Source organism: Thunnus maccoyii, chromosome 4 (assembly GCF_910596095.1).
Source record: "Thunnus maccoyii chromosome 4, fThuMac1.1, whole genome shotgun sequence".
Lineage (NCBI taxonomy): Eukaryota > Metazoa > Chordata > Actinopteri > Scombriformes > Scombridae > Thunnus > Thunnus maccoyii.
Window position 1 is genome coordinate 27,745,152 of NC_056536.1, and position 27,948 is coordinate 27,773,099.

The 27,948-nt window shown below is 38.2% G+C and overlaps 3 protein-coding genes across 5 annotated transcripts; 2 read left to right on the forward strand and 1 right to left on the reverse strand.

Annotated features, from left to right (window-relative positions):
* The first annotated feature begins 1,778 nt into the window (after window positions 1-1,778).
* On the forward strand, window positions 1,779-10,727 carry LOC121895725 (NACHT, LRR and PYD domains-containing protein 3-like). The gene is made up of 7 exons (XM_042409147.1): window positions 1,779-1,885; window positions 4,778-4,825; window positions 5,211-5,496; window positions 7,477-9,265; window positions 9,369-9,542; window positions 9,685-9,813; window positions 10,697-10,727. Exons 3-7 carry the CDS (start codon window positions 5,220-5,222, stop codon window positions 10,725-10,727), a joined length of 2,400 nt encoding a protein of 799 aa, XP_042265081.1. The 5' UTR covers window positions 1,779-1,885; window positions 4,778-4,825; window positions 5,211-5,219.
* Window positions 10,456-13,259, forward strand: LOC121895870 (stonustoxin subunit alpha-like). The gene is made up of 2 exons (XM_042409385.1): window positions 10,456-10,897; window positions 11,129-13,259. The coding sequence occupies exons 1-2, from the start codon at window positions 10,888-10,890 to the stop codon at window positions 11,680-11,682; spliced, it is 564 nt and encodes a 187-aa protein (XP_042265319.1). The 5' UTR covers window positions 10,456-10,887; the 3' UTR covers window positions 11,683-13,259.
* Window positions 10,979-26,673, reverse strand: sdf4 (stromal cell derived factor 4). Of its 3 annotated transcripts, XR_006095858.1 has the most exons (9): window positions 26,360-26,673; window positions 24,844-25,160; window positions 22,538-22,674; window positions 22,260-22,373; window positions 21,950-22,108; window positions 19,373-19,548; window positions 17,357-18,572; window positions 13,804-13,858; window positions 10,979-11,132 (listed from the first exon to the last, which is right to left on the reverse strand). XR_006095858.1 is itself a non-coding variant. In XM_042409384.1 (7 exons), exons 2-7 carry the CDS (start codon window positions 25,152-25,154, stop codon window positions 18,396-18,398), a joined length of 1,074 nt encoding a protein of 357 aa, XP_042265318.1. In that variant the 5' UTR covers window positions 25,155-25,160; window positions 26,458-26,673; the 3' UTR covers window positions 16,990-18,395. The 3 variants fall into 3 exon arrangements, 2 of the variants coding, with proteins under 2 accessions (XP_042265318.1, XP_042265317.1); XM_042409384.1 differs by lacking the exons at window positions 10,979-11,132; window positions 13,804-13,858 and having other exon boundaries at window positions 16,990-18,572; window positions 26,458-26,673; XM_042409383.1 differs by lacking the exons at window positions 10,979-11,132; window positions 13,804-13,858 and having other exon boundaries at window positions 16,990-18,572.
* Between the last annotated feature and the right edge of the window lie 1,275 nt (window positions 26,674-27,948).

The window sequence follows — 27,948 nt, forward strand, 5'->3', positions numbered from 1 at the left end:
ACTAGAAACAGTAGAAATAATTTCCACATATTAAAAGTAGGCTAAGGCTTAAAATACATGTAGGAATAATTATATAAGACTCAACTATAGAGTGAGTAGTTTTTGCTATTTAGTTGGATGATGAAACCATTCTGAATATGTCACATTAAAAGTAATGCCAGACTGTTTCTGCTACTGAAGCAAAGAGGGGAAAAGTAATTAATGACTGATGAGGTCTATCTGACCCAAATGTGGCTTTTATAATCATGGGAGCCAATTAACAGTGTGTGGATTATTTTTCTAATAAAAGACAAGCTTACATTTTTATTTTCAGTTAGTATCACACAGTTGTCTCATGTTATTCTGAGGTGCAGTGATGGAATCAGAGTGTCAAAATATTCCACACTGTCAGCTGTCAGTCCAGGGATAAAATAAACTTCGCACAGTTAAAATGCAGCTAAAATAACCATTATGTGTTTAGTGACGTAGACGATCTCTCTGTTTGGTAGAAGATCTGTTTTAAAACCAGAGTGGAAATAGAAAGTCTGAAAAAACTGAATGTTTCTACTGACCTATAAATATATATCGATAGCCGAAGAGCAAAATCTCCTATCTGAAAATGCACTTTTTTGAGAAAACTTAAAAAAACTTGTTTTCTTGCAGAATGCTATTTGTTAAGGAAACCCAATATATAATACACTGTTTTTGGACTATATTATTATGTCACGTGTTAGGGGTGTGCCCGAATACAAATACATTATTTTTACATTATTACACTACAAATAGTGTTGTTGGGTTTTTTTTTACGAATATTTGTTTCATACAAATATTTCAAAAATTATTTGTTTTCAGGAAGTAAAATAAACCATTTCAAATACCAGAGTGCAGGTCGATTACATCGCTATCTCAGTGTCTCTCTGCTGTGACGTCTATCAGTGGGGCTCAGTGAGGGGAGTCACATCCACCTGCTACATGACGCACATTTCCTAATTTGGACATCACTCCCTGACACACGCTTCATGAACACTTATTGCAACACTAAGTTTCTAAAATTAAAAGTGTATTTTTAAGCAATTTTTAAGCCTCTGTCCACTTTTATTCGAATACAAATACAAATAATTTTGCTGCCTCAACAAATACAGATACAAATACAAATACTGGGCTCTCTGCACATCCCTATTATGTGTTAACAATATCGACTAGGTATTAATGCCTCGCAAAGTGCAGATAGGAGCTTTTGCACTTGGTGCAAGTTGGAAGAGGTTCTACAAAACGATGCTCTAAATTAAGTTAATAATTAAAATTAAATTTAAAATAAAATTAAGTTTGTTTTCAAGTAAATAGATGTAGTAAATGTAATAGTTACTACATTTTAGTATACTAGGGTCAGAATTCCCTAAATTCAGTGTATTTGCTTCCTTGTCCGCTGGAAGTGAATGTTCAGTGATTGTGTAACACACTCGTGCTATAGCCTCCCTACACATCCAGGGACTCTGTATTGTGTTTTTGTTTTGTTGTGTGACTTTTCTGTCACAACGAAGGACGGGATTATCTTGCAGACAGACTGAATATGAGCAGCCTTCCTTTTTCTCATCATCCAAAGTGAAATCAGCCAATCGGAAAATTCTGCAGATAGGATGTTTTGTGCTCTTTCCATCGATATATTGCTTCTTTTAACTTGTCACTTTATTGTAAACTCAGGATTTTTGTCCATGTCGAGATCCTGTAGAAATTATGATTTTTTTTTTATTTTATTTTTTTTTTTGCAGTGATCTCTACCATTGGTCAGTGGTCGAGATGTTGCTTGGCCGTGATCATGTGATTCAATCATGGACGGGACGTACACATCAGTCTGCGCCGGAGCAAGTTAGTTGTTCAGCATAAGTTACCATGGCGATGAACACAGGTAAGAAGTGAACCACCGTCGTAACCCTGAAAACCCAGACCTGAAGTTACCTCGCTAACTCCAGTAACTCCAACTCCCGCTTCGTAGTACAGGCTCCCGGGGCCCTGTTTACTGAAAGCGAAAGCAGACAAATTGTTTCATTTCCTCATTATCATTTATACGTATCAAAAAATCAAAATCCTGGTTTGATATGAGTTTAGTTACTCAGGACTATCTAAGGTTACTGCTTTTGTGCGCATCAGTCATTTCTTTGAACAACGGTTTTTGCCTTCACGTTGGATATTACACAGCGTGAATTCAGCCTCAGCTCAGAATAAAACCTCTGCATGTCCCTCTGCTATAACACTGTGCACACAAGACAGCTGTCAGTTTGTAAGAGCAGCTCATGCACTGAAATGTTTATTGCACATAATGTATAATTGTAAGTTTAAAATGTAAAAATCGGTATGGAGCTTTAGACATGTAGGATCAATGAATTATCTCTATCACCCATGATGTTATTGGTTTCACTGATGGAACATCATTCCTACAGTATTGGAGATTATATGTTAATATTTCTGAGTGAGCAGGATGAAGCAGCATCACTGAATGCTGTTGAGCCAATGTACAAATAGACGTCTAAACATTTAAAATCCACTGCATTTTAACCTTTCAAGTCTAAATCACAAAACACATTATTACTGGATCAGATTGTCAGCTTATAGTCATGTCTCTATGTATTTGATCCATATATTTTTTAAATCTTAAACTATATTTTTCATCTTTAGTTGCTGCCTCCTGTGTTTTGTTCCCTATCAGATTAAAAATGTATTCTGTTAATTTATTGACACTTCTTCCGCTCTGACTCAGGTTCTTCTTTTTAAAGATAAATGCACCGTCTGTATACACACGCATTAATATCTCTACATCGTCCACTGGATTAAAATGGAGACAGTGCCTTTTATTTACCTGTTGCCTGTTGGTGAATTGTAGTATTGGAGCTCTATCGATGATTGCTTTTCTCAATCACCTCACATGTGCTTAATGTAGAGTGAACATACTCAGAGTTGAGTGGACTGACTGATGAGCTGTTCTGAAACTGAAAACTCAGAGTTTCCCATCTTATGGTTAATCAACTCAGAGTTCAGGGTTAGAGTTTGTTGAACCTGCTATCTGGAATGTTAATATTTGACTTTGGTTGCAGGTTTTTCTTTCCAAAGTTCCAGAGCTTCTGTTCTGTGATAAGATTTCCTTAAAAAACACTTCAGGTTGAAGATGAATACAGAGACTGTGAATCAACAGGTTAGGCTAATTCATTGTTGCTAACTTCAGAGCTAATCCCCAAGCTGCAGCATTTATTAACTTACACACTGTAGTCTGTACTGTAAAAAAGACGAGAGAAAGAGAGAGAGAGCACCAGTGAGAGAGAGAGATAGAGAAAGAGAGCAGCAGTGGTCGAGCAAGCTAGAGAGTGAATGAAGAGAGGGATCGCTGGTAGCGAGGATGCTGGTGAATCAGATCAAAAAACGTTATTTTCTGATTGTTTCAATGTAGTTACATTCCAGAGGACAAATAAACACGCCCTCACACGTCGCACCGCCTGATTTGGTCTAAATATGGCCTTACTGCTAACCTTTTCCTCTGCTCTGCTCACATTCACTGTCACTTTTCTGATGCCCGCTCTCTCGTTTAACCACTCACTGGTTTACGTTCTGCCCTATTCCTTAAAAGGAGTTATGTACCTGCAGTTTCCCAGGCAACGACACAGACGTGGACTCACGTTTCGAAACAGCGCTGCTCAGATTCTCCCAAACGCTATTGATTTTCGAATGAATGGATATTTGGCGTTATTTTTGGCATTTAAAAAAAAAATTTTTGGGCCTGGCGGGGGTTCTCGTTGGCCTGGTGGCCCGCCAAGCCTGTACTATTATAGTTGAAACACTGGTTCCCTGGTTGAAGCTGCTACTTAATTTCACCTTCACTCATATAGCTATTATTTTCAGCATCTAAAGGTATGTAACCAACAGTTTTCATCATGTTTGTGTCAGCAGGTGTTAAAATGATCTGATAGCAGCAGAGATGGAAGTTATAATGATGAATTCTGTTGCTTTGTTTACTGCATTGGTGGAAGGAACAAAATGCCAGAATAAATAAGAAAAGTTTTGTTTTGCCAAAGGTGAAATTCAACCTCTTCAAACGTTTGTTTAATTCTGTGGTTCATGTTTAGGCTCGACTTTGTGGCAGTCTATTAATTTGTCTAACTAGATTATTTTGTCTATTTTACCTAGAGGAGCATAATATCTAGCTCAGACCTCTAGTTCAATAAAAAGTTAATTACGATCATTCTCAAATAGTACATCTTTGCCAAATATAGTACAGTACATAACCGACACTAGGTGTTAAAGGGTTAAGGTACACTGGCACTGATTTTTACATGTTATCTTAATAAACATTTACCTTTTAAAAAACATTAAAAGTGAATCATGTTGTTTAAATAAATGCTTTGTAGTCAGTTAATTGACAATAAAAGCAATTTTATGACAAGATAGAGATAATGTATTTTGGTATGGGTTAAAGGTTTCAGTTTTTTAAATATTCTGCATGGTTTGCTCCTTTTCGCACATATCAGACAAAGAATAATGATTTGTTTTTGGACAGAAAAACATAAGATTCCAGTGAAATCAGAATACTGCTGCACTGTGACATTGTTTAATGTCCTCACAGAAAGTCTTGGCAGGTTCCCCCTGTGTGTTTGGAGCTGACCTCTGCTGCAGGGTTCACTGGTTTAATATCATCTTTATGGTTTTGGACTTTGACTGTGAAGTTATGAGAGTGTGGCAGCATCCTCAGATTGATGATGAAGGACTGACGAAGGAGAATCAGCTGCAGCTTCTCTCTGTGTTTCCTCTACAGGTAAAGGTAGAACGACCCTGTGACCAGATGTGGGTCTGAATTCACCTGGTGAGTACTTTCTTCCTGCCACACAGCTGACTAAAAGTATATGCATGTCATCAGTTTTTAAACAGAAGTTAACTGTAACTTGCTGCATATGATCTCTCAATTGGACAAAAATAAAACTATAAAAAGGAATATAGTTAATGCGGTTTCTAAAACAAATGCTGTCACTTTTATTGGAGTCTACAAATTGTTTTCTGATTTAGAGAGTGAAAAGTCAGTACTTTTCCAGTACCACTGAGATGTACTTGAGCAAAGCTCTTCATCCCAACTTCTCCATATGACCCCTCTGGGTTATTATTGCGCATTTAAACTAAACAACCTGAAAAAAAGGAATGTTTTCAAATTCAGAAAAGTAATTTTTCCTTTGATCTCTTTGGGGTCTTGGCAGGGAGAAAAGATGGCGACACCTAAAGAGATGATCTTGGAAACATTGGAGGATTTGGGAGCCGAGGACTTTAAAATGTTCAAGTGGTACCTTCAGCAGCAGGGGGTCCTCGAAGGCTTCAGAGCAATCCGAAAGAGTCAACTAGAGAATGCCGACAGAATGGACACAGTGGATCAAATGGTCCAAAACTACTGTATAAACACTATTAAAGTGACCAGAATGGTTTTGGTGAAGATAAATCAGAATAGTCTTTTGGAGAATTTATCAAACACTGTTTACGAACCTGCAGGTAAGTCTTTAAAAAAGAATATAACTACATAACAGAATACTTTTAAACTGTGATAAGGTAATTTACATGCCAATAACAACAGATACAGTAGAAGTGAGGATATTGAATCTTTATAATATCAAAAATCTGGCGGACATTGAGAATCACCATGACCCTTAATTGAAGCTTTTCTTGTCAGGGACAAAAGCTCCTGGTCACCCAAGGCAAATTAGTCCCAGGTGAAAATCTTTATGAGAACCTTTGTAAGCAAGGTGCCTCACCTAGAGTAGAGAGACTGTCTGATGGCCAGATCTACTTGCAACACTGGACATATGGGTCAGGTGTGTTGCCAAATGGGTGTCATGCAAAGGCAATGACCCTGGCATGTTTACCCTAAGCTTTGAAAACCAGCTCCAGGAATGTGGAATGTCAGCTCTTTGTTGGAAAAAGAACCAGAGTTGGTGCCGGAGGTGGAGCAGTACTAACTAGATGTAGCTAGACTCAGATCTACGCATAATGCCAGCTCTGAAAACAAACTCCTGAATAAGGATTGAACTCTGTCCTTTTCTGAAGTTTCCCAGGGTGAAAGGTACGGCCATTTCCCAAACCTCCATCACAGGAGCAGCTGCTCTTACTTCTGGCCAGAAGGTTGCTGGTATCAACCTGAAGGAGGAGTCCTTTCAGGCTTGGTTGGTTCAGGGTAGAGCCCTAACTACAGTTATTCTAGTGCAATAAGTAGGGTACACCTGTTCTAGGGCAAAATTATATTGTATTTATCTATTTTAGCCTACATATTATTTTTGAACATGTGTTGTTGGCTGTGGTTGTTTGTTTTGCTGAGGTTCTTTTATTTTGTTTAGTTTCCCTGTGTCTTTTAACGCACTGATCAGGAGTAGCACTCCTAATGATGATGGCATGCAACTCCTCCGTTACCTCCTAAAAGAGCGCAAAAGTAGTAATAACCTGTGGTATGGCATAATGCAATATGCACACATTGTTTGGTGTTTCTGTTCCTTGCTTGTTCAGGTGAAGTCAGCAGGTGGCAGCAGCAATGCAATCATGAGTGTATGTGTATGTGTGTGAGGAGGAGCAGCAGCAGGAAGCTGTATCGGAGCACCAGGAGGAGCGCTGACTGAGCACTAAGCCTGGCTCTGTGAGAGTCGGCCTTCAGTGCTGGTTAAATCCTGGGACCCACAGTATATTTTTTTGACTACCCGCAGCAAAGTTATAGCCGCCTGCTCCTGCAAGATTTGTGTTGGGTCCCGCAGGACCCGCGGCATCCCAATCCTAATGCAGTTCTCTAGTTCAGGGGATTCTCAAAGAAGCAGAAGAGTATTGGGAGGCCTAAAGGACTGAAGCTTCTGTAGCCAAGGAAACAAAACTGGTGGGTTAGTTCTGGGAGGCCATGGAGAAGTTGACCTGAAAGAAGTTCTAGCAAGCAGATAGAGGATATTGCCGGACAGTGGATCAATACTTTGATGAACTCCTGACCCTGATTGACACACCCTCTACAGAGGAGGCTTAGCTTAAAAGTTTGGGGAAAGTCTCATCCAGCTCCATGGTAGAGGTTACTATGGTAGTCAAAGATGTCCACAGTGGTAAAATGCCAGAGGTGGATAAGATTTGTCCTGATATGTGAAGGCTCTGGACATTGTTATGCCATCTTGGGTGACACAGTCTTACTTGGAGGTTGGGGACAGTGCCTGTGAACTTGGTGATCCCCATTTTTAAAAAGGGGACCAGAGGTTGTACTCCAACTATTTGGGAGGCACATTGCTGAGGCTACTTCAGAAACCAATGGGAAAATACTGGAGGGGAGACTTAAACAAATTCAGGAGGATGTTTTGGTGTAAATGGTTGTACAATTGTTGTGTGATTCATCACAATATGAACAATATTTTGATCTGAGGAAATATTTTGTTATGAATCAAATGTGCACAATTATTACAAAACTACTAAAACCTACTCTAACATTACTCTCTTATTTATGTTTTCACACAGAGATTTTTGCCCAGTGTCAGCATAAACTCAAATCAAAGCTGAAGAAGAAATTTCAGTGTTTGTTCGAGAAAATTACAAAAGCAGGAAATTCAAAACTCCTAGAAGAGATATACACTGAGATCTACATCATAACGGAAGAAAGTGGAGACGTCAACATGGAACATGAGATCAGACAGATTGAAACAGCATTCAGGAAACCAGACAGAGCAGAAACAACAATCAGACAAGTGGACATCTTTAAAGCCTCACCTAGAAGAGATGAACCAATTAGAAGAGTGATGACAAAGGGGGTGGCTGGCATTGGGAAAACAGTCTTAACACAGAAGTTCACTCTGGACTGGGCTGAAGACAAAGCCAACCAGGAGATACAGTTCACATTTCCGTTCACTTTCAGAGAGCTGAATGTGCTGAAAGAGAGAAAGTACAGCTTGGTGGAACTTGTTCATCACTTCTTTACTGAAACCAAAGAAGCAGGAATCTGCAGGTTTGAAGAGTTCCAGGTTGTGTTCATCTTTGACGGTCTGGATGAATGTCGACTTCCTCTGGACTTTCACAACAATGAGATCTTGACTGATGTTACAGAGTCCACCTCAGTGGATGTGCTGCTGACAAACCTCATCAGGGGGAAACTGCTTCCCTCTGCTCATGTCTGGATAACCACACGACCTGCAGCAGCCAATCAGATCCCTCCTGAGTATGTCGACATAGTGACAGAGGTCAGAGGGTTCACGGACTCACAGAAGGAGGAGTACTTCAGGAAGAGATTCAGAGATGAGGAGCAGGCCGACAGAATCATCTCCCACATCAAGACATCACGAAGCCTCCACATCATGTGCCACATCCCAGTCTTCAGCTGGATCACTGCTACAGTTCTGGAGGATATGTTGAAAAGCAGAGAGGGAGGAGAGCTGCCCAAGACCCTGACTGAGATGTACATCCACTTCCTGGTGGTTCAGTCCAAGCTGAAGAACGTCAAGTATGATGGAAAAACTGAGAGAGATCCACACTGGAATCCAGAGAGCAGGAAGATGATTGTTTCTCTGGGAAAACTGGCTTTTGAGCAGCTGCAGAAAGGCAACCTGATCTTCTATGAATCAGACCTGACAGAGTGTGGCATTGATATCAGAGCAGCCGCGGTGTACTCAGGAGTGTTCACAGAGATCTTCAGAGAGGAGAGAGGGCTATACCAGGACAAGGTGTTCTGCTTTGTCCATCTGAGCATTCAGGAGTTTCTGGCTGCTCTTCATGTCCATCTGACGTTCATCAACTCTGGAGTCAATCTGCTGTCAGAGCCTTCCTTCTTTGCGCTATTTAGAAACAAATCTGCAGAAAAATACCTTTACCAAGATGCTGTGGATAAGGCTTTGAAGAGTCCAAATGGACACCTGGACTTGTTCCTCCGCTTTCTCCTGGGTCTTTCACTGCAGACAAATCAGACTCTCCTACGAGGCCTGCTGACACCTACAGGAAGTAGCTCAGAGACCAATCAGGAAACAATTGAGTACATCAAGAAGAAGATCAATGTGAAACAGTCTGCAGAGAGAAGCATCAATCTGTTCCACTGTCTGAATGAAATGAACGATCATTCTCTACTGGAAGAGATCCAACAGTATGTGAGTTCAGGAAGTCTCTCCACAGATGAACTGTCTCCTGCTCAGTGGTCAGCTCTGGCCTTCATCTTACTGTCATCAGAAAAAGATCTGGACGTGTTTGACCTGAAGAAATACTCTGCTTCAGAGGAGGCTCTTCTGAGGCTGCTACCAGTGGTCAAAGTTTCAAATAAAGCTCTGTAAGTGGATGAATTAATATAAATGAATAATGTCAAACAATGTCTTTTTAATTGTATAGATGACAAAAAGTTTTGATTGTGTTAATCACTAATTCTTCTTCAGACTGGGTTTCTGTAACCTCTCAAAGAGAAGCTGTGCAGCTCTGTCCTCAGTTCTCAGCTCTCAGTCCTCTAGTCTGAGAGAGTTGGATCTGAGTAACAACAACCTGCAGGATTCAGGAGTGAAGCTACTGTCTGCTGGACTGGAAAGTCCACACTGTACACTGGAAACTCTCAGGTCAGGATTCATATAAACAGTTCATCTTCAATATCCTACTCATCCTGCTTTAGGTTCATCTTAGTGAAGATGGTCAACATCTATAGGATTGTCCTGCTAACATGATTTTCTGAAACACTTAACTTAATTTTCTGAATTACAGTCTGTCAGGATGTCTTATCACAGAGGAAGGCTGTGCTTCTCTGGCCTCAGCTCTGAGCTCCAACCCCTCCCATCTGAAAGAACTGGACCTGAGCTACAATCATCCAGGAGCCTTAGGACAGAAGCTGCTGTCTGCTGGACTGGAGGATCCACACTGGAGACTGGATACTCTCAGGTATGGACAGACAGGTGGACATTCTCAGGTATGGACAGACAGGTGGACACTCTCAGGTAAACAACTTTGATGCTGAACATAAATGTTCATTCTTGATCATGGAAATAATAGTTTGAAGACCATGTGATGTGAGTGAAACCTTAGGAAAAAGCTAGTAAGGCGACCTAAAGTTATTTTTTTGTGAAACTTTCCTGTTCTCCTGGTGTCCCTTAACTCATCAGAGGAGAGTCCATATATTATTTTATTATGGATGTATTTAATGTTTATTATAAAGAGGTTCACTTGTATCATGAACTTTATTTAGAACTTCCTAACTTGTCCTTGTTGCTTCTTACAGTGTCTTTCAACTATTATTATTAGCCTATATATTCAAACCAAATGCAAATGCATATAATTACAGTAAGATGTTTTAAAGGTGCATTTATTCTCCAACTGAAAAATTACTCCTTAATCAACTTGAAATACAATCTCCTTTCAATATTGAATTACTATACATCTCCAAGTCACATATTTTCCTGTATTATTTATTATTATCATCATTATTATTATTATCATTATTATTATAACCTTTATAATTATATATTGAAAGCAAACGAATAAACAAATGCATATAATTGCATTAAAATGGTTTGCTATCTTATAGGTGTATTTATTCTTTGATAATTTCAAAATTGCTCCTTAACATTCACCTTGAAATTCAGTCTCCTTTTGATATTGAAGTCATGACAAACTCTATCCTCAGGACAACATGCAGATGTCAATATTTAATATTCTGATTTATCACATGGGAGGACATATTCGTACATCACATCTTCTTCTTCTCGTCTTTTCCTCACAGACTTCAGTTAAAGAATGCAGCACACAGTTGAGACAGATGAGTTGCAGCCTGTTTCTGCATCTCTTTGACAAACTGAGGAACACTGCTTCATGTTAACCAGCAGTTAGGACTCATGTTGGATAGAAAACCATTTTAACTGTGTTTCTTCCTCCAGGGTGGATCATGGTGGAGAGCACAGGTTAAAACCTGGTATGAAGAAGTGTAAGTGTGGATTTTATTTGATTCATGACAACTTAACAGCACACAGTCTTTTTCTCTTTAAATTCTAAGTTGATCTTTGTGGTATTTATTCAGTAAAACATTTCTTAGAAAATGCATCATTGTCAAACTTGATAGAAATGTACAAAAGATCAGAACTTAAACAGAGAATAAATCCAACAGGTGTGTCAGATGATAAACTGCTGCTGTGTTGTTTCATCTTTTCTTCATCAGATATCTGTGAACTCACACCGGATACAAACACAATAAACACAACCCTCAAACTGTTTAACAACAACAGGACGGTGACATGTGTAGGACAGCATCAGCCATATCCTGATCATCCAGACAGATTTGACGTAGGTCCTCAGCTGCTGTATAGAAATGGCCTTACTGGTCGCTGTTACTGGGAGGTAGAGTGGACAGGAGGAGTTCTTATAGCAGTGTCTTACGGAGGGATCGGCAGGAAAGGAGACAGTTCTGACTGTTTGTTTGGATTTAATGATCAGTCCTGGACTCTGGACTGCTCTGCTCTTGGTTACCATGTCCGTCACAATGGGATACGCACATCCATCCGTTCCTCGTCCTACCCCCTCTTCATCCCCTCCTCTGCCTCTAACAGAGTAGTAGTGTATGTGGACTGTCCTGCTGGCATTCTGTCCTTCTACAGAGTCTCCTCTGGCACACTGATCCACCTCCACACCTTCAACACTACATTCACTCAACCTCTGTATCCTGGGTTTGGGCTCTGGCCTGGTGCCTCGGTGTCTCTGTGTCCCCCTGTGTAGACAAACACTCAGACTGCTGAGTGAAGACAGCTGCTCAATCACTGTTCACTCTGTTTGCCAGTGAACAACTGGTGAACTGGAAACTGGAAGTGACACTGGCAGCTCCCTGTGCTTAAATGATGGACGAAGTTTCACTCTGGTTTCATTTGATCACTGACTATGCTTTATTGTTAGAATATTGTTTCTATTAGAAGTAGCGAAATGATTTCCGCCGGGCTGAATTAATATGTATAAACTGTATTGACACTGATATTAACTTCAATTAAGTTTTCTTGGAGCAGAAAGTGGCTGTTAGTTATTTCCTTTTATCAGGATCTTAATGTGAACTTTTTCCTGAAAATATCCACCAGACATCCCAGTCTATTTGACATCAGCTCAGTTTGTGTTAAATCATTAACACCAACATATGTTTCTATCTGATGTAATGTGTCTTACACATAACATGTGTGGGTTGCTTTCCCTTCATTTTTCTTGCCTCTACAGGTGATGTAAATATTATTTTGTATCCCATGTTTCTGGGCAGTTTTGGGTGTATTACACTTGAATAAAAATACTCATTCGCTACTTATTCAGTACATATATTCAGAGTACATCACTTGTTTTTTACATGGTTATTGCTTTCTCTCTTTGCTGTAATCTCTAAAACATTTATAACAATGAATTCAGCAAACATGATCTTTACAGATGTTACATATATTTCTCATTCTGTGGTGTTTTACAGTCCTGTATTTCGCATCATCATTTTATCATTAATTAACGCTTAAGGAAAAAATGAAAAAAAGAGAAAAATAAAAAGAGCGTGTCAGGCGTCCGTCCAAGTACACCTGTACTGAAACACCTGGCCCAAGTTTTTGATATGTTTTTCTGTTTGTTGGTTAGTTTGTGGTAATTTGATGAAACACAGCTGTGTTTGGGAAGTCACATCATGTGAGCAAAATATAACCTATAAAAATAATCAGAGCTCTTGCTGCTTTTAAATACTCATTTTGTAATATCCTTTTTAAATGTAGGCTTAATCATTAAACATTTAAAGACAGATCAAAGAAATACAATTATTAATTAGCAAATTTAACAATATGAAGTATATATTTTTTATTTTGAGTTTTACAGTGCGTAATTTAAAAGCATATAGTAATTAACTCATTAAAATGCAATTACAAATAAATATGTTAAAAGTCTTTAATTTAGTTTCTAATAATTCAAGTTCCACTTTCCCCTATTTTAGAAACCAATGTTGGAGACATCCAAGGCCACCAGGGGCCCTAATTCATCAATATTAATATTTATTTAAATATGTTTTATTTTCAATAGAAATATAACAGGAAACTAGTATTGTAAATAACTTTGTAAATATATTTAACAGCCCAGTTTCTGTAGGGGTGGATAGCATTTTTGTTTAATATCTTTTCTCCTGTTTCTGTTAAGTTAGGAGTTAAGTCAGTGATTTGTATTTTTGTTTCTTTATGTTTAAATAAGTAATTTTAGGTTGATTAGCTTTAGTTCCCTTTTGTTTGTTGTTTTGCTGTTAACTCACCCTGAAACTACAACTATGAAATAAACATTTAAAGGGCTGAAAAGTCCGTTGTTGCTGCTGTTTCTTGGGAGCTGGGACGAGGGAGTGTCATTTTCATGTTGCGCCAGGGTTTCTCTTAGGCTGGGTCATAACAATACGTTTTTAAATTCTTCTGCTTCTCCCAGTTTAAAGGTCCTTAATGATAGACCCACAGAGGAGTTTTGGCTTATTTTGCTTGATTAGACCTCTACTTAGGATTGTGTGGGCCTGTATAGACTGTCCTTGATTGACATCTCCCCTAAAGAAGTAAAACACATTTGAATCCACTGGAGATAGAAACATGAATGTATATTCAGACCATACCATATATATCTAAAAAACACAGCAGTAGAGTGGACAAAAGAGTCACTAAGTTTCAGTGTATTCTGCTCATTCATCATTCACCACAGTTGGATCAGTCATTCACTATATAGCAGGTTTAAGTGTTTAGTGTGTTCATAATGGAAAAGTGACAAAATTGACTTTTGATTGATTTTTGTGTGTGCTGTTGATGGATAATATTCTCCAACAATGCAATGCACAAAAAGTGAGGGAGCTACAGTACTCACCGCTGGACAAAATGAAAAGTAGTAGTGGATGGTGGTGAGACAGCTCCAGGAACATCTAAGAAAACAAAAATAACGATTCAATTTTTGAAATAAATTCTGTAAAACAATGTGGACATTGTTTTCTCATATGAAAGCAGTACAATATAAAGATTAGAAGATACTGTACTATATGCTGTATATAGAATAAACTGCTTCAACCCAGGTCTTTTCTCAATCAATGCACCATATATACAGTAACCTCAAATGTCATGCACAGTAGATTGCACAGTCCCAGGCTAAATCAGTCCACTGCATTGGAAAAATGCTCAATTTTCAAGTGCAATAATGTAATTAATTGCACAGTCTGAGTCATTTCATTTCCTTTAAAGTGCAACTGCGTGTTTTATCCTATAACACCAGAGGGTCAAAGTCTGCACAGTGGAACTCAAACATCTAAGCAAAGGAACGAGAAGAAAAAAATATTTAAAGTGGATGGGGACTTAATTATAACTTAATGGTGTCTCAAAATCACAGAGTCAAGTGTCCAAAAGTGTATTTCAGTATATTTGTACTTGCACTAATTATATATAATCAATAGGTTAAGTACATTGTTAGTATGTTCAGCACCTTTAAACTTTTTGGGAGTGGGGGGTATTGGTAAATATTAAATGAGAATTTAATTTAAGTGTATGGTAACTTTTAAAATTACTTTCTGTACCATAAAATTAGGGTTGACTATATTTCCACATGATAACCTCATATGGTTATGAGTCATATTTTGGTCTTAATTTTCTGATTAATTTGTCTAACTCAATATTGTCAAACTTTTCATCCTTTCATAATTCTGTTTTTAAGCCCTTGACCATTTCAGATGCAATCACAAATCTTAAGATGTTTTGTGACAGGTTGAAAAGCAAATTTCAATGAGTTCCAGCCGAACGATATGACCACACGGGCAGTGCGACATTGCTTACACAAGTCTTGATGTGAAATGAAATGAGAAATGAAAAATGCCTTTTTTTTAGTTTTTTTCTTCTTGTGTTTTGACACAAAGGTTGAGGATTTGGATGTTAATTGCAGGGTATTGATTTTCTTTATTTCTTCATCTTCTATTGGCACATTTATGGTTTTATTTTCATGCGCTAATAAGTGCTTAAGTTCTTCATGTGTTGATATGTCAGGCTCTCAACGTCCCGTCGAGGCCCCTGGCGGGTCCCCAGTCACATATGTCACTAACGTCATACAAGTGATAATAACTTTATTTACAACATGTGCAACATGTTTATTTACAATAATGTATAAAGAAATTATTTGCAAAAATATAGTATTTTCCTTATTTTCTTTACTATTTACTGTGTTATATTTTGAACATGTAGTTAAAATAGTACAGTTTTCATACATTAATAGAATAGTGATTTATGTATTAATAGTGTGTAAATGTAATAATAGTGTACAAATAATCATATGCTTTTACTGTTTTAATATTTGTTCTTTCCCTATGTGAAGACATATTGTCATAGATTTATTGATCAGATAAGTCTGTGTGTGCGTGCGTATGTGTGTGTGAGAGAAAGAGAGAAACTGAAGCAGTTTTGAATTGTGAATGAAACATGAAGCCTCTGAAGGTCTGAATGTTCTTACAGTTAAAGGGGAGAGAGAGAATCTCTATCGGCTGATTGGAACCAGCTGTGTGTCTCTGTGTCTGCGTTTCCTTAAAAACAGCAGTCTTGCCAGGAGCGGGGATCAAACCCACAACCTTGTAATCCCACAGGAAAGCTGAACATAAGAACAGTGCTTAAACCGCAGAGCCAGTAGACTAACCCTGATATGTGAAGAAAAAGTTCCCATTTTGTTGAGGAGAAATTGATTTGCCTGAAACTAAAGTTTATAGCCCAGAGATTTATACATCATTAGTGGCAGCAAGATAAGTTGAGGATGAAAATGTTTAATGTGTTTACACAGTGTTTGAAGGGGGAGAGAATCTGTAAGTTTAAGAAACAAGAGGGACCAACTGCAGTTTGTATTGCAGTGAGTGAGAGCTGGACATTGTTCTCCCTATCAATTAAGGTTTAGAACTAAGAAACTATAATGTCTATGGGAATAATATATACACCACACACTGATAAGATCTGAAAACTGCTGGAAAAGCCCTCACTTTGGACTTAAATTGCCCAAAAGTACAAAAGGTATCACAACACAACTTTGAATATTCAAAGTTTGCTGAATGTTTTAAACTTTGGGTCTGTTGGCCAACATCCATCCGAGCATGTGAGTTTCAAAGTTACAAAGAGTTTTTCAATTCCCCCCATAGGCTACCATTATAAATTTAAATATATATACACATACATATATATAAATAAATAATCACAGAAATATGTAAGAAAAAATAAAGTAATAGCTTAAACTGTGGAAACACACTCAACATTTTAGAAGTGGAACCATGTTTCTAGCTGTAAGCGTGTGGGACTAGTTGTTGGTGCAAAAGTTGTTGGAATAAAAATAATAAACTGAGAAGAACAAAGTGTGATTGCTGCACCTGAAGCAACAATTGGTTTAGTGTTGTTAAATCAATTAATAGAATTATAAATACTGTACATAAATAGGGCTGAAGTAATAAATTGGCTGAAATGGAAAAAACAGTCTGCTGTTGCATAGAAATCATAAAGTGAATTTTGTTCTAAGCAATTGTTCAAATATTCAGATACAATTAATGGGCAGGCTAAGACTTCTCTATTTTTAATTATACAGCTTCATGTCTAATTCATCATTCATTGTCTTATCGACCAATGATATTTTGCACAATAAGACAGAAAACAGAAGCATGCTTTGCTCTGTTTCTGTGCTGCAGTCATCTACGATCTACCCTGAATGAACTCTGGAACTATTTTACATCTAAGAGCATTTTTAAGTCATAAAAAGTTTGATAGTTTTTATTCATGAGCCTGCAAGTACGAGCAGAAGTGATGGATTTTTACTTTAATCTTTCACTTCAATTCAAATTTTTTACTTTTAGCACAAATTTGGGACCAGACCTATGGCAGACTTTAGGCTACATCATCATTACCAGATGAGGGAATATCTTGTGGAAGTCTGGTGTTTAATTCCCTCCTTTCCAGAGAGTCTACTGAAGCTGTTCTGGCAGCACCTATTTTCCTAAAACCTAAATTTACTCACCAATCTGTATACAGCAAATAACTGAACACTAAAGAAATCCAAGTGGTTTTTAATTGATAAGAAATATTTATTGTTTACCAGTATATTTGCAATACACTTTTATAAAGCTGTTTCACATTCTGTCATCATAAATCTTATTTTACAATCCAAATAGTACCAGGGACAGAAGACTGTAAATCCAAACACTCCACAGGGTAAATCTCAACTAAACTGATGTGTTTAATTTCATTGTTTGTCCATGCATTTAAAAACCACGTACAGGTGAAACTGTATGGATTAACCAAGAGCATTCAAACATTAACGAGTAAATATGATGAAGAGTAAACTATCGATCCTTTGAGAAAGAAAAGGACACCATGAAACCAGCCTGTGCTGCCATAAAGCATTCATACGTACACACCTGTGTGAAGTTCAAAGATGCAGCCGATCCAAATCATACTGATCAAATAAATAAATCTTTATCCACATTTTCACACGAGCGTGACGATTAAATCGTAGTGAAGAACAAAACAATAGGCCTTTATCACAGGGGACATTTTGACCTGTCAGACGCAGGTTAAACTAATTATGTTAATCAGGCTGTCGTTAACGTTATCAGTGACACCTGTTCTTTTCCTTCAATGAGTCAAAACATCTGCTGTGAAAAAGGCACTTTGTTGTCATATTTTAATCTGTTTTTCCTACATTTTCAGTGATTAGAACTCTCAAAAGCTTGTTAATGAAAGTCTGTGAAGATAATGTTACTGTAGCAATTTTTAAAAGTTGTTTCTTTTTTTAAACACAGACCATAAATACCCTGTTTATAAGTAGTAGGACGGATAATATCATCATGGAAACTAGTGGACTTGTACACCACTAATGATAAAAATCACCTTTAGATTTTTTTGGGAAGGTGTTACCAGACTCATGATAATATTGATATATCTGTTGTTCCTTTCAGCAGCATTATATTTATTTTTTCGGCTTTTCTCTCTGATAGAGATGTTGGTATGTAACGATGAATATTTACACTGTGTACAGACACACCAGCTCAGACCAAATATCTCTCCTAGCTGCGCCGTCTCCCTCACCACTGCACCAGAAACAGAAAATCCAGTCAGGGTTAAAATTCCTCATATACACACATTTCACAATAGAACACAAATCAATTTGGAGTCGATGCATTGTCTCAAATTCACGGAAAAGCCCAACACTCGATATCCATTAAAAACAGTCTTTGATAGTGGACAATCCAGGGCTGAAGGAGGGGTGTATTAAGTGGAGTCAGCAGTGAAAGAGGCCGCTGAGACTAGACTTTTAAACACAGAATTGCACACTAAAACATCCTATCATATCTTTAAGTCGCCCTCTCTCGTCAGTAAGACAGGCTTGTCCCTGAAGCAGATGTAGGATGTCTCAGACAGAGAGAGAGAGAGAGAAAGGATGATTTTTTTTTTTCTTCAGAACTCCTCGTGAACATTTCTGGCGTAATCCATGAGCTTGCTGCCTGTGAAGTATTCACTGTACTTGAGAATCTCGTCCAGTTCCAAATTATGATTCTGGTTCTCGTCTGCGACGGCGATCATCTGCTTGGCTTCGTTCAAAGCATTGTGCTCGTTCATCGGGTCCATGTACTCCTGAACATCACGCAGGAAGACATATCAGAAGAAGAAAGGAGGAAAAAACTCTCAACGAAGTTTCAATCTCACTCTGATTGACTGCACAAAGTTGAAATGACATCATGATGTGTTATGAGTCCTTGTTGACAACTTAAAGGACGGTTTAACAATTTTTCAAGTCTGTTTTAAAACAACAGTCAGGTGCCCATATGAACACTGAATAAGTGATGGGGGCCAAAATCCACAGTCCTCCTTCAGTGCAAAAATGTATTTAAAAATTTATTTGAAGCTAATATGAAGCTTCAGTGTCCAAATGAGTCAAATCAAGTAGATATCTTTCAACATTACAGTCTTTTTAGTGCTAAAGTCCGTCTTTTGTTGTTATACTTCCATCACAGCTCAACACTGTCCGAGGAAACACAAAGAGGGAATTTGATGCTAAAAAGACTGTAAATGTGTCAGATATCCACTTGATATGACTAACTCAGACTGCTGAAGCCTCGTATAAGGTTCAGATCAACTTTTAAATGTATTTTTGCACTAAATGACTGTGTGGACACACTGTGGATTTTGCCCCCCCTTCACTTACATTGAAAGCACATTTGAAAGGGATCTTTTAACAGCCAGTATGAACAGTTCATATGTATACCTGACTGTTGTTTTAAGATACACTTGAAAGATTGTGAACCTATCCTTTAAAATGTTTTAGCAAGCTGGATACACAGCAATATTGACTGGATTTTTTTCTTCACAACAAATATAGAGAATCAGATAATAAAGACTATATTAAAAAAAGACTTTTCTTTCTTATTATATACCTCCAATTCCTCCATGGTTACGATGCCATCACGATCTGAATCAATCACGTCCTCAAACTCCTTCTTCCTCTCTCGGACCCAGTCGTCATCGATGTCCTGAGCCTGCTGGTTCTCCACGGTGCCCACAGGTAGAGAGATGAACTCTGACAGTGTCAGCTTCTTATCACCATCCTGGTCTACAAGCAAAGCACAACAAACATCTGATTTTACACTCTGTATTTGTTTAGATACATTCTCATGAAGGGCCTCATCACAGGATAATGTTGCACGATATAGGATTTTTCGCCGATATCCGATATGCCAATATTTCCAACTCATTGTGGCCCATTGCCGATGTCGATATATTCACATATTGTACTAAGTATGATCAAGAAAGACAATATATGAAGGAAGAATTTAGGAAGACTGGAGTTCAGGAGCTCAGCATTAAAACTTTAATGAACCTGCCAAGTGGGTGGAGCAGTAGTTTTCTTTGAGTTTATGAGACAGACAAGATTAATGTGTAGGATGTAATCTCTGGTCCACACTCTGGAGGCGGTAATGCACCTAATACGCTGGTTGCCAACCACCGTTATAAACCAAAAAGAAGTTGTTTTTTTCCCCCCCCAAAACAGAGTGATACATCCTGTCAGCTGAAGTGTTTCCTATCTGTGCAGCTGAACTCAGCAGCTCTTTGACGGACTGTTTCACCCCGACGGTCCTGGTGTTTCCTCTGCAGGCTCCACTTCACTCAGCTGCCCGCCAGACCCGCTGCTTCTTCCCACTTTAACCTGAATAACAAACCGGGGCTCGGTGCTCCGGTTGGATCCACATGGAGAGCCGAGGTTAACGTTAGCTGAGAGGCTAGCGGAGCGTTAGCCGCTGCATGACCGGAGGGAAGCACAGCCAACTAGCCTCCGCTAGCCTCCCAGCTAATGTTAGCCCCGCCTCTCTGTTTGGATCCAACCAGATCCAAGCTGGAGCCTGCGGAGGAAGCACCAGCACCGTCAGGGTGACACAGTCCGTCGAGGGAAGCACAGTCAGGCGGCGGAGGAGAAGGGGACATATCGGCCTCTCATAATCGGCAGAATTTGCAGATGCCGATATTTCATTTTAGAGCTTTTATCGGCCGATACCGATGACATGCCGATAATATTGTGCATCCCTACTAATTAATATTAATATTCAAATACACATGAGCATTTACGTGTATTTAGCATTTGAACATCCAATATACAGATTCACTATAATCCTTATCCGAATCAAAGGTCTAAAGATAGATGATGATGTATTTCTGTACAGACTGTAAAGCCCCCTGAGACAAATATGTGATACTGGGATATACAATAAAACTGACTTGACTCGACTATTCTGTTTATGACATAAATAGATGAGATATTTATTGACAGATGGTGAAAGTACTGCTAATCGTCATGTTTTGATATAAGTCTATAAAGTATATTAGAGCTGAAACAATTAATCGATCTACAGAAACTCAATCAGCAGCAATTTCAAATTTGCTGGTTCCAGCCTCTCAAATGAAAAGATTTCCTTCTTTTCTTTGTCTTCAATGATAGTAAATTTGTTCCGTGAGTTGAGAACTGTTGTTCGGACAAAACAAGCTATTTAAAAATGCCACCTGGGGCTCTGGGAACTCGTAATGGAATTTTTTACTATTTTCTGACATTTTATAGATCAAACAGTAAATCAAATAATCCACAAAATCATTAGTTTCTGGCCTAAGGCATACCACATAACCTTGATGTCCCTGCCATGTTTCCTTTAACTTCCTACTGTGCCATCTGCTGAGGCAAAATGCCAAAAAAGGTACCCATGACGCCATGCAGAGCTGTTTGTGCAGACAGCGTGAACCGAAAGCAGAGAAGAAGTAGGATGTTTATATAACCCAGTAACCAGTTCAACACCAGCTAATTCAGCTTCGTCAGCTTTCTTATCATTAGAGTGTGAGCTTATGAGGTTACCTGAACTGAGTTATTATATTTACACAAAACCAGGTCACTTTAAGAGGTCAAGAGCAAAATACTCCCTATATGTAAACACAAATGCAGATATTTAAAACTGCAACACATACATCTCAAATATCCTACAATGTGTATATTAAAGTTACTATAATCAGTAGTTTTGAGTTCCCATCAGCTCAATGGAGTGTTTCAGTGACTTTTAGCTCATTGTTTTGGTTTCTCCAGTGACCAACTTCACTGTTTTGACTAACTCTCAGTGCTCTCATCGAATACTTTAACACACAGCAGGCAGCTATTTTCAACAAAAAAAGCTTTAAACATCCACTGTGGACGACCTCCAACACCTAACAGCAGACAAAGTTAGCGACTAGCTGGTGAACAAAGTCGACCATTTAGCAGACTCATGTTTATCACATGGCCTCAAACATGACTCAAAATGTTCTGTATTTGCTGCATGTGTACATAAGCTGCTGTTTGCTGACAACTTTGCCACATCAATTTGAAAAGTGATAACATGTCCGTGTTTACGGCTTGTTTCTGCTGCAGAAAAAACCCAGTTAATGTAAGTTTTAAACACTAAAGCTCATGATTCAGATACTGGGTAAGTAAAACGTACCTAGGTCGCGCACAATCTCCTTGACCATGTATTTGAGCATGCCTCGGCTGTGCTCAGGGTGGAGGAAAGACAGGAACTCCTGCTCATTCAGCAGCTGGTCAGCTGGAGGGTTGTCAGCCTGAAACCAGCGGTCCTTCAGACTTTCCAGAACCTCCTGAGCTGCAATGAAGAAGATCAGAGAAATATTTAAAGCACAGTGAAACTGAGTGCTGTTAGGTATGTTAGATATGTTTAAACGAGATATCTTCCACACATATTCTCAGATATTCTTGAAAAGATTACAACATATTCCATAAAATTCTCTACTTACTTTCCTCGTCCAGCTTCAGATCTTCATTATTCTTTATTTTCTCAGCAACTTCTTTCTCGTTGAAACCTTTGCTGGCAAGAAATTTGATTCTGTATTCATCCCATGTCACGTGTCCTACAGACAAAGCATGAATTTAGGATCTGGGTTTTGACTAAATAGAAAATATATATTAGTTTATGAAGCAGTGTTGCAACACGACAGATCACAAGTGTGACAAGTGAGAGTTCAGAGTGTTCTGAACTATACGTGGACGTGACTTTCTACTTGCTGCCTCTCACCGTCACCATCTGGATCAACAGATCGGAAACTGTTCTTGTTTTCCACCATGGCCTCCTGAAAGTGCTCCTCCGTCTTCTCCATAATCCAGCGCTGCATCTCCTTGGCGCTCACACTCCTGTCCTTGTTGAAGTCAACTCTGTGAGAGGAAAATTTAAAAAAGTTTGAGTTATTGAACTTTAACACTCATTAAACGCTCCACTGAATTGCTAATTACATATTATCAGCTGTAATGACCCATATGATGTAATATCAGTCTGGCTTGTGTCCCATCTGGTGCTTTCGTTTAAAACTTGCCAAGCACCAATACCTTTAACATAGATGTTTCCTGACCATTTAAGGTAAAATAACGAAAGAATGGTGAGGATTTGTCAAGTAGCTTTCTTCCTAAAAAGGGAAAATTTGTCAAGTCAGAGACACGGATTAGTTTTAAAAGTTTCAGTTTCCAGACCTGCCAACCTGTACGCATTTTGACATCAAAGTATGCTGGTATGATTTGTCACTCTTAACTATGCAAAAAGCTGGTGGCGCCTGTAAGTTCAATCGTGCACGTGCGGTAATCAAGTCTAACAGCAAGAGGCAGCAGCATCTAGCCTGCTGAAAAGCAGAAGAGGAAGAGTTCCACCAGCGCAGGATGTGGATGTGGAAAGTTTAAATTGCGACTTAAGTTAACGCAGACCTGCCAACCTTGGGAAAATATTGAACATTAATAGCGTTAGCCTAACATTACGTAATTAGCAAGCTAGCTTGCTTGTTCACCAGGCATAAATACAGCAGTAGTGGTAGGTTAGTGTGTAGCCTGAGTGAAAGTGTGTTCCTTGGTAAGCTGTGTTTAGGCAGGTGAAAGGCAATTGGACAAACAGGCATAAATGACCAACTCACAGCATCTGCGGGTATTTTTGTAGACTATCTGTTAATGGTATCAAGAATTTCCATATCAGTGCTTCCCTCACTGTTTTGTTTGTTTGACTGCTACAAGTATGCAAATTATGTACAATAATTCATTGTGCGAACAGCAGTAATTTGCATCTAGGTCGCCGAAGTGTTACTCAAAAAATTCGTGCAGGGTTGGCAGGTCTGCATTTCCCTCCTTTGTTACTCTTTGATATAACAACGGCACCATGACTTGTAACTGTATATTATGCAGAGAAATTGTTGCACAACTTGTTTCAACACAAGTGCTTTCTTTCAAAGTGCAGGTGCACTTATCTGTTTCCTCAAATTTGTTCTTTAGTAAAAGTTTTTTTCTTCTACAGTTGCATTTGGCCTTCAACAAAGTGGAAAATGACTTAGCAAAAAAAGTCACACTGGGGTTTCACAACATGCAGTTCAGTTTCTCAACTTGTGTGTGTTCTGTAATGTCACGCTGTTGCCACACACTTGAACCACATCTAAACCCAACACATCCTTATAACACTCATGAGTATAGCAGAGCTGCAACGATTAGTCAATGAATCGATTAGTTGCCAACGATTAGATTAATCTATTTTTAAGAAGAAAAAAAGTCCCAATTCTCTGTTTCCAGCTTCTCAGATGTGAATATTTTCTGATTTTTTTAATCCTCTATGACAGTACTGAATATCTTTTGGTTGTGGACTGTTGCTCAGAACAAAAACAGGATATTTGAGGATGTCAGTTTGGACTTTGGAAAAAAGTGACAACATTTTTCACCATTTTCTGCCATTTTCTGGACCAAACAACTAATGGATTAATTGAGAAAATAAATCATCAAACAAGTTAGTTGCAGCCTTATCTAAATCCAACACATCTTCAAGCAGCTTGTCCTAACAGTGACAAGTATAGTTATCACAGGAAACGGGACTTTTTTCCCCTAAAGGTTTTGTCTCTTAGCTAATCTAGTGCTGAAACATTTGGGATATTAAGTCCTACAACTGCAGTCACACTTCATGCTGGTGAATCCTGAAGAACCTGATCTGCAGCTACACTCAAGCATGACTCTGGCATGTGGGTGCACCTAATTAAGTGGCCACACTCAAGATGGGAGTCGCCGCTTTGTAATTTCATATGTATAAGGATGTATTGTTTTTTTTAATTGTAGCATATGCAATGGCACAGGGTACCCTAGTCATCTGTGACTTGTCTTGCTATCTTTTGACCACAATGGAAATAAGTTAGCATTTAACCTTATTGTGTTATCCTCTACATTTTCAATGAATATGTATTTGTCACAGTATATGACATTATGTGTATATATATATTTTGATATGTCGATTAAATCAAATCAAAATCTAGTACAGGAAAGTTGTTACTCCTGACTGCAACTCAAAGAATAAAAAGAATGTCTTACTTGGTGAAGATTTCAATAAGCTTCTTCCTGTTCCTCCTTGGCTCCGAGTCCTCTTCGAACTCCTCCATGTCTTTACCCAGGAAAACCTCCTGGTGGAAGTCCTTGTTGAGGTGGCCGTCCATCTCCATCTTCACCCCATTCATGTGGTCTTGGGGAAGAATCTCGTTATCGTCCTTGCTGGCTGGACTCTTGTCTTTAGAGGCTGACATGTTGGCTGGTCGTGCATGAACATCCAAGGTGTGGAGCAGGATGTAAAAAAGCAGAGAAACAGCCAAGAGGTTTCTGCACCAAAGTCTTCTCCAAACAGCCATGACTGCCTGTGGAAGGGTAAATGTAAACGTTAATTTTATAAAGTGAACTTATTATGAAAATAAAAAGGTATCAACTTAAGTTATCTGAGGCAATAACAAGATAATGTGATGCACGGCATCAAGTGTGCTTGTACAATTTTTACACTGCTGCCTCAACTTAAATACCATTTTAATGACTCATCGGAGTTTCCATAATGGCAACACATTCCCTGGACAAACCAATTCATGTCAGCCTTATTACAAACATTACTGTGTGGACGAGGGGTTTGTAAAAATCCAAATAGCAAGAATCAACACAAACCTTTCACATCCAGATATACAGAAATAGAGGCAGGTAAAAGCGAAACAAATTAAAGCCACGCTAGCTAGCAAAGCTAACTTTAAAACTGCAGTTGGTTCATTTACTGCTGCAACTAACAATTATTTTACTTATCAATTAATCTGTTGATTATTTTCTCAATCAATTGATTAGTTGTTTGATCTATAAAATGTCTTGTCTGTTTAGATATTCAGTTTACTGTCATAGAAAGAATAAAGAAACCAAAAAATATTTACATTTGAGCTGGAATCAGAGAATTTGGACTTTTTAACTTAAAAAAATGCCTCAAAACAATCAATTGATTATCAAAATAGTTGGCGAGTAATGTGATAGTTGACAACTAATCGATTAATCAACTAATCGTCGCAACTCTAGGTTTATTTATTGGTCATAAACTATAAACTTTGCGGAAGTGAACGCCTCCAACATGTTGCTACGAGACATGGTGCGTTTAATGAACGCCACATACTGTAAGATTATAACGTTAGTTTAACTGGAAGTCCTTGACATTTAGTTAATATTAAGTACCAATTTCATTATCAGACGCTGAAGCGAGTTGGATGGCGTTCAGCTGCAGGTTCTGGTTGTGTGATAGCATTATCAATGGTTGAACTTTATAACATTTCTAAATATCTCTTTCAATAAACCTCTTTGAAAGCAAATATATATATATATAAACTGAAACTACGTGCTCAGAAGGACACCAACGGTTCCTTAACGTAAATAACGTTCACAGTCAGCGTCACGTCATTCTCATTATTTTATAACGTAATTGACTATGCTAAGCGGCTAGCACAGGCAGACTAATAAGACATTAAAACTATCATTAGCTGGTAGAAGTAAACAGTCAGAATATAAGCGGTGACTCTCGCAGAGAAGGACCAACCTGTCGAGCTCGATCACAACAGAGGAAACAGCTGTGAAATGAGAGATGCGAGCAGCAGCTAGCAGACGCTAAGTGTTAGCTGGGAGAGTCAAACAGACCTGCGAGCTGTCAGACTTCAGTTCCTGTACACGTGGCTCCACCACAACGCCCCCACCCCCAGAATGTGGGACGGCTCAACACAAGACAACACTACAGAGTCACAGGTCGTTAAAGTCCGAGCCGATATTCCAGTTTCTGTTAATTCACTCAAGCTGTCAGTTGAACCGGTAGCTAGTTGCTAACCTTGCTCTGGTAAATATGTAAAGCTAACCGAAATACTCAAGTATGACTTCCGGTTAGCACTTCAGAAGTAAACTCCTTATTGACTTAATGTTTACAGTGGTGGAAGAAGTATTCAGACCCTTTACTTGAGTAAAATTACCAATATAGCAATGTAAAAATACTCCATTAAAAGTACAAGTCCTGCAAATCCTACCTAGGTAAAAGGTCATAAGTATTATCAGCTTGATGTGGTCAAAGTATTGCAGTAAAAGTAGTGGTTTGATCCCTGTGACTGATATATTATTATGTATGACATCATTAGATTATTAATACTGTAGCATCAGTGTGTAAGCAGCATGTTACTGTTGTAGCTGCTGGGTGTAGAGCTAGTTTGAACTACTTTATATTCTGTTTTCAGTTTTTGGATTTTTTCCTCTAATCTTTGATTTTTGATGAAATATTGCATCATGTGAACATTTAATGAAAAGGAAACCATGTGAGAAGTTTAGAGGAAAAGTCACTATTTGGTGGAGCTGTTAACAACTCATAAACATCTGAAATGTGACCCCAACTACACACTGCTTTTTGTAAGACATCAAAAGCCAAAAAAGTTGGAGACCACTGGTTAACAATGTGTTGTATTTTAAAAGCTTGTTATATTATCCATTGCATCAGATCTTCATCTGAAAAGGCTGTCAGGTAAATGTAGTGGAGTAGAAAGTACAATATTTCTCTCTGAAATGTAGTGGAGTGGAAGTATAAAGTAGCATAACATGGAAATACTCGAGTAAAGTACAAGTACCTCAAAATTGTACATAAGTACAATACTTGAGTAAATGTACTTAGTTATCTTCCACCACTGGTAAAGCAGTAGGAGTATTTACCCCGGAGGATACCTCTGCACTTGCAGGAAGTAACACAAGGTTACTGGAATCCTGAAAATGTGGACAAATGTTTATAATTTGTTTTATCTCTAAAGAAATACATATTAAGAATTTTACATTCAAAAAAATCAACATTGGATATTTGTTGTGGACAAAAGTATTGAATTTTTGGTTAATAATATAATTCTATTGGTGAAATACTTTATACATAAATGCACATATACTAAATCACATTCATCATTTTTTTCACACATCAAATCATTCATTTTTTTAAGTATGAAAATATTATTTTATATTGTGTTATTAATGATTGTTATATTACTTTAGCACATTCTGCTCAGCATTTCTGCAGGTCAAAATCTTTACTATGTGAGCCGAATGGTGATCTGTGTTGAAAATGAAGAAAATAATGGATACTAATTATGGATAAATGGTTGAAATAGA

What these genes read in the sequence shown, in the direction of transcription:
- LOC121895725 (XM_042409147.1), top strand. Translation starts at nt 5,220, where the DNA reads ATGGCGACACCTAAAGAGATGATCTTGGAAACATTGGAGGATTTGGGA. An exon ending in AAAGTTTCAAATAAAGCTCT is followed by an intron (nt 9,266 to 9,368) that starts GTAAGTGGATGA and finishes ATTCTTCTTCAG; the next exon opens with ACTGGGTTTCTGTAACCTCT. An exon ending in GCCTTAGGACAGAAGCTGCT is followed by an intron (nt 9,814 to 10,696) that starts GTCTGCTGGACT and finishes TTTTCCTCACAG; the next exon opens with ACTTCAGTTAAAGAATGCAG.
- sdf4 (XM_042409384.1), bottom strand. Translation starts at nt 25,154, where the DNA reads ATGGCTGTTTGGAGAAGACTTTGGTGCAGAAACCTCTTGGCTGTTTCT. An exon ending in TCTGAAGCTGGACGAGGAAA is followed by an intron (nt 22,109 to 22,259) that starts GTAAGTAGAGAA and finishes TCTTCATTGCAG; the next exon opens with CTCAGGAGGTTCTGGAAAGT. An exon ending in GGAGATTGTGCGCGACCTAG is followed by an intron (nt 19,549 to 21,949) that starts GTACGTTTTACT and finishes CTTTGCTTGTAG; the next exon opens with ACCAGGATGGTGATAAGAAG.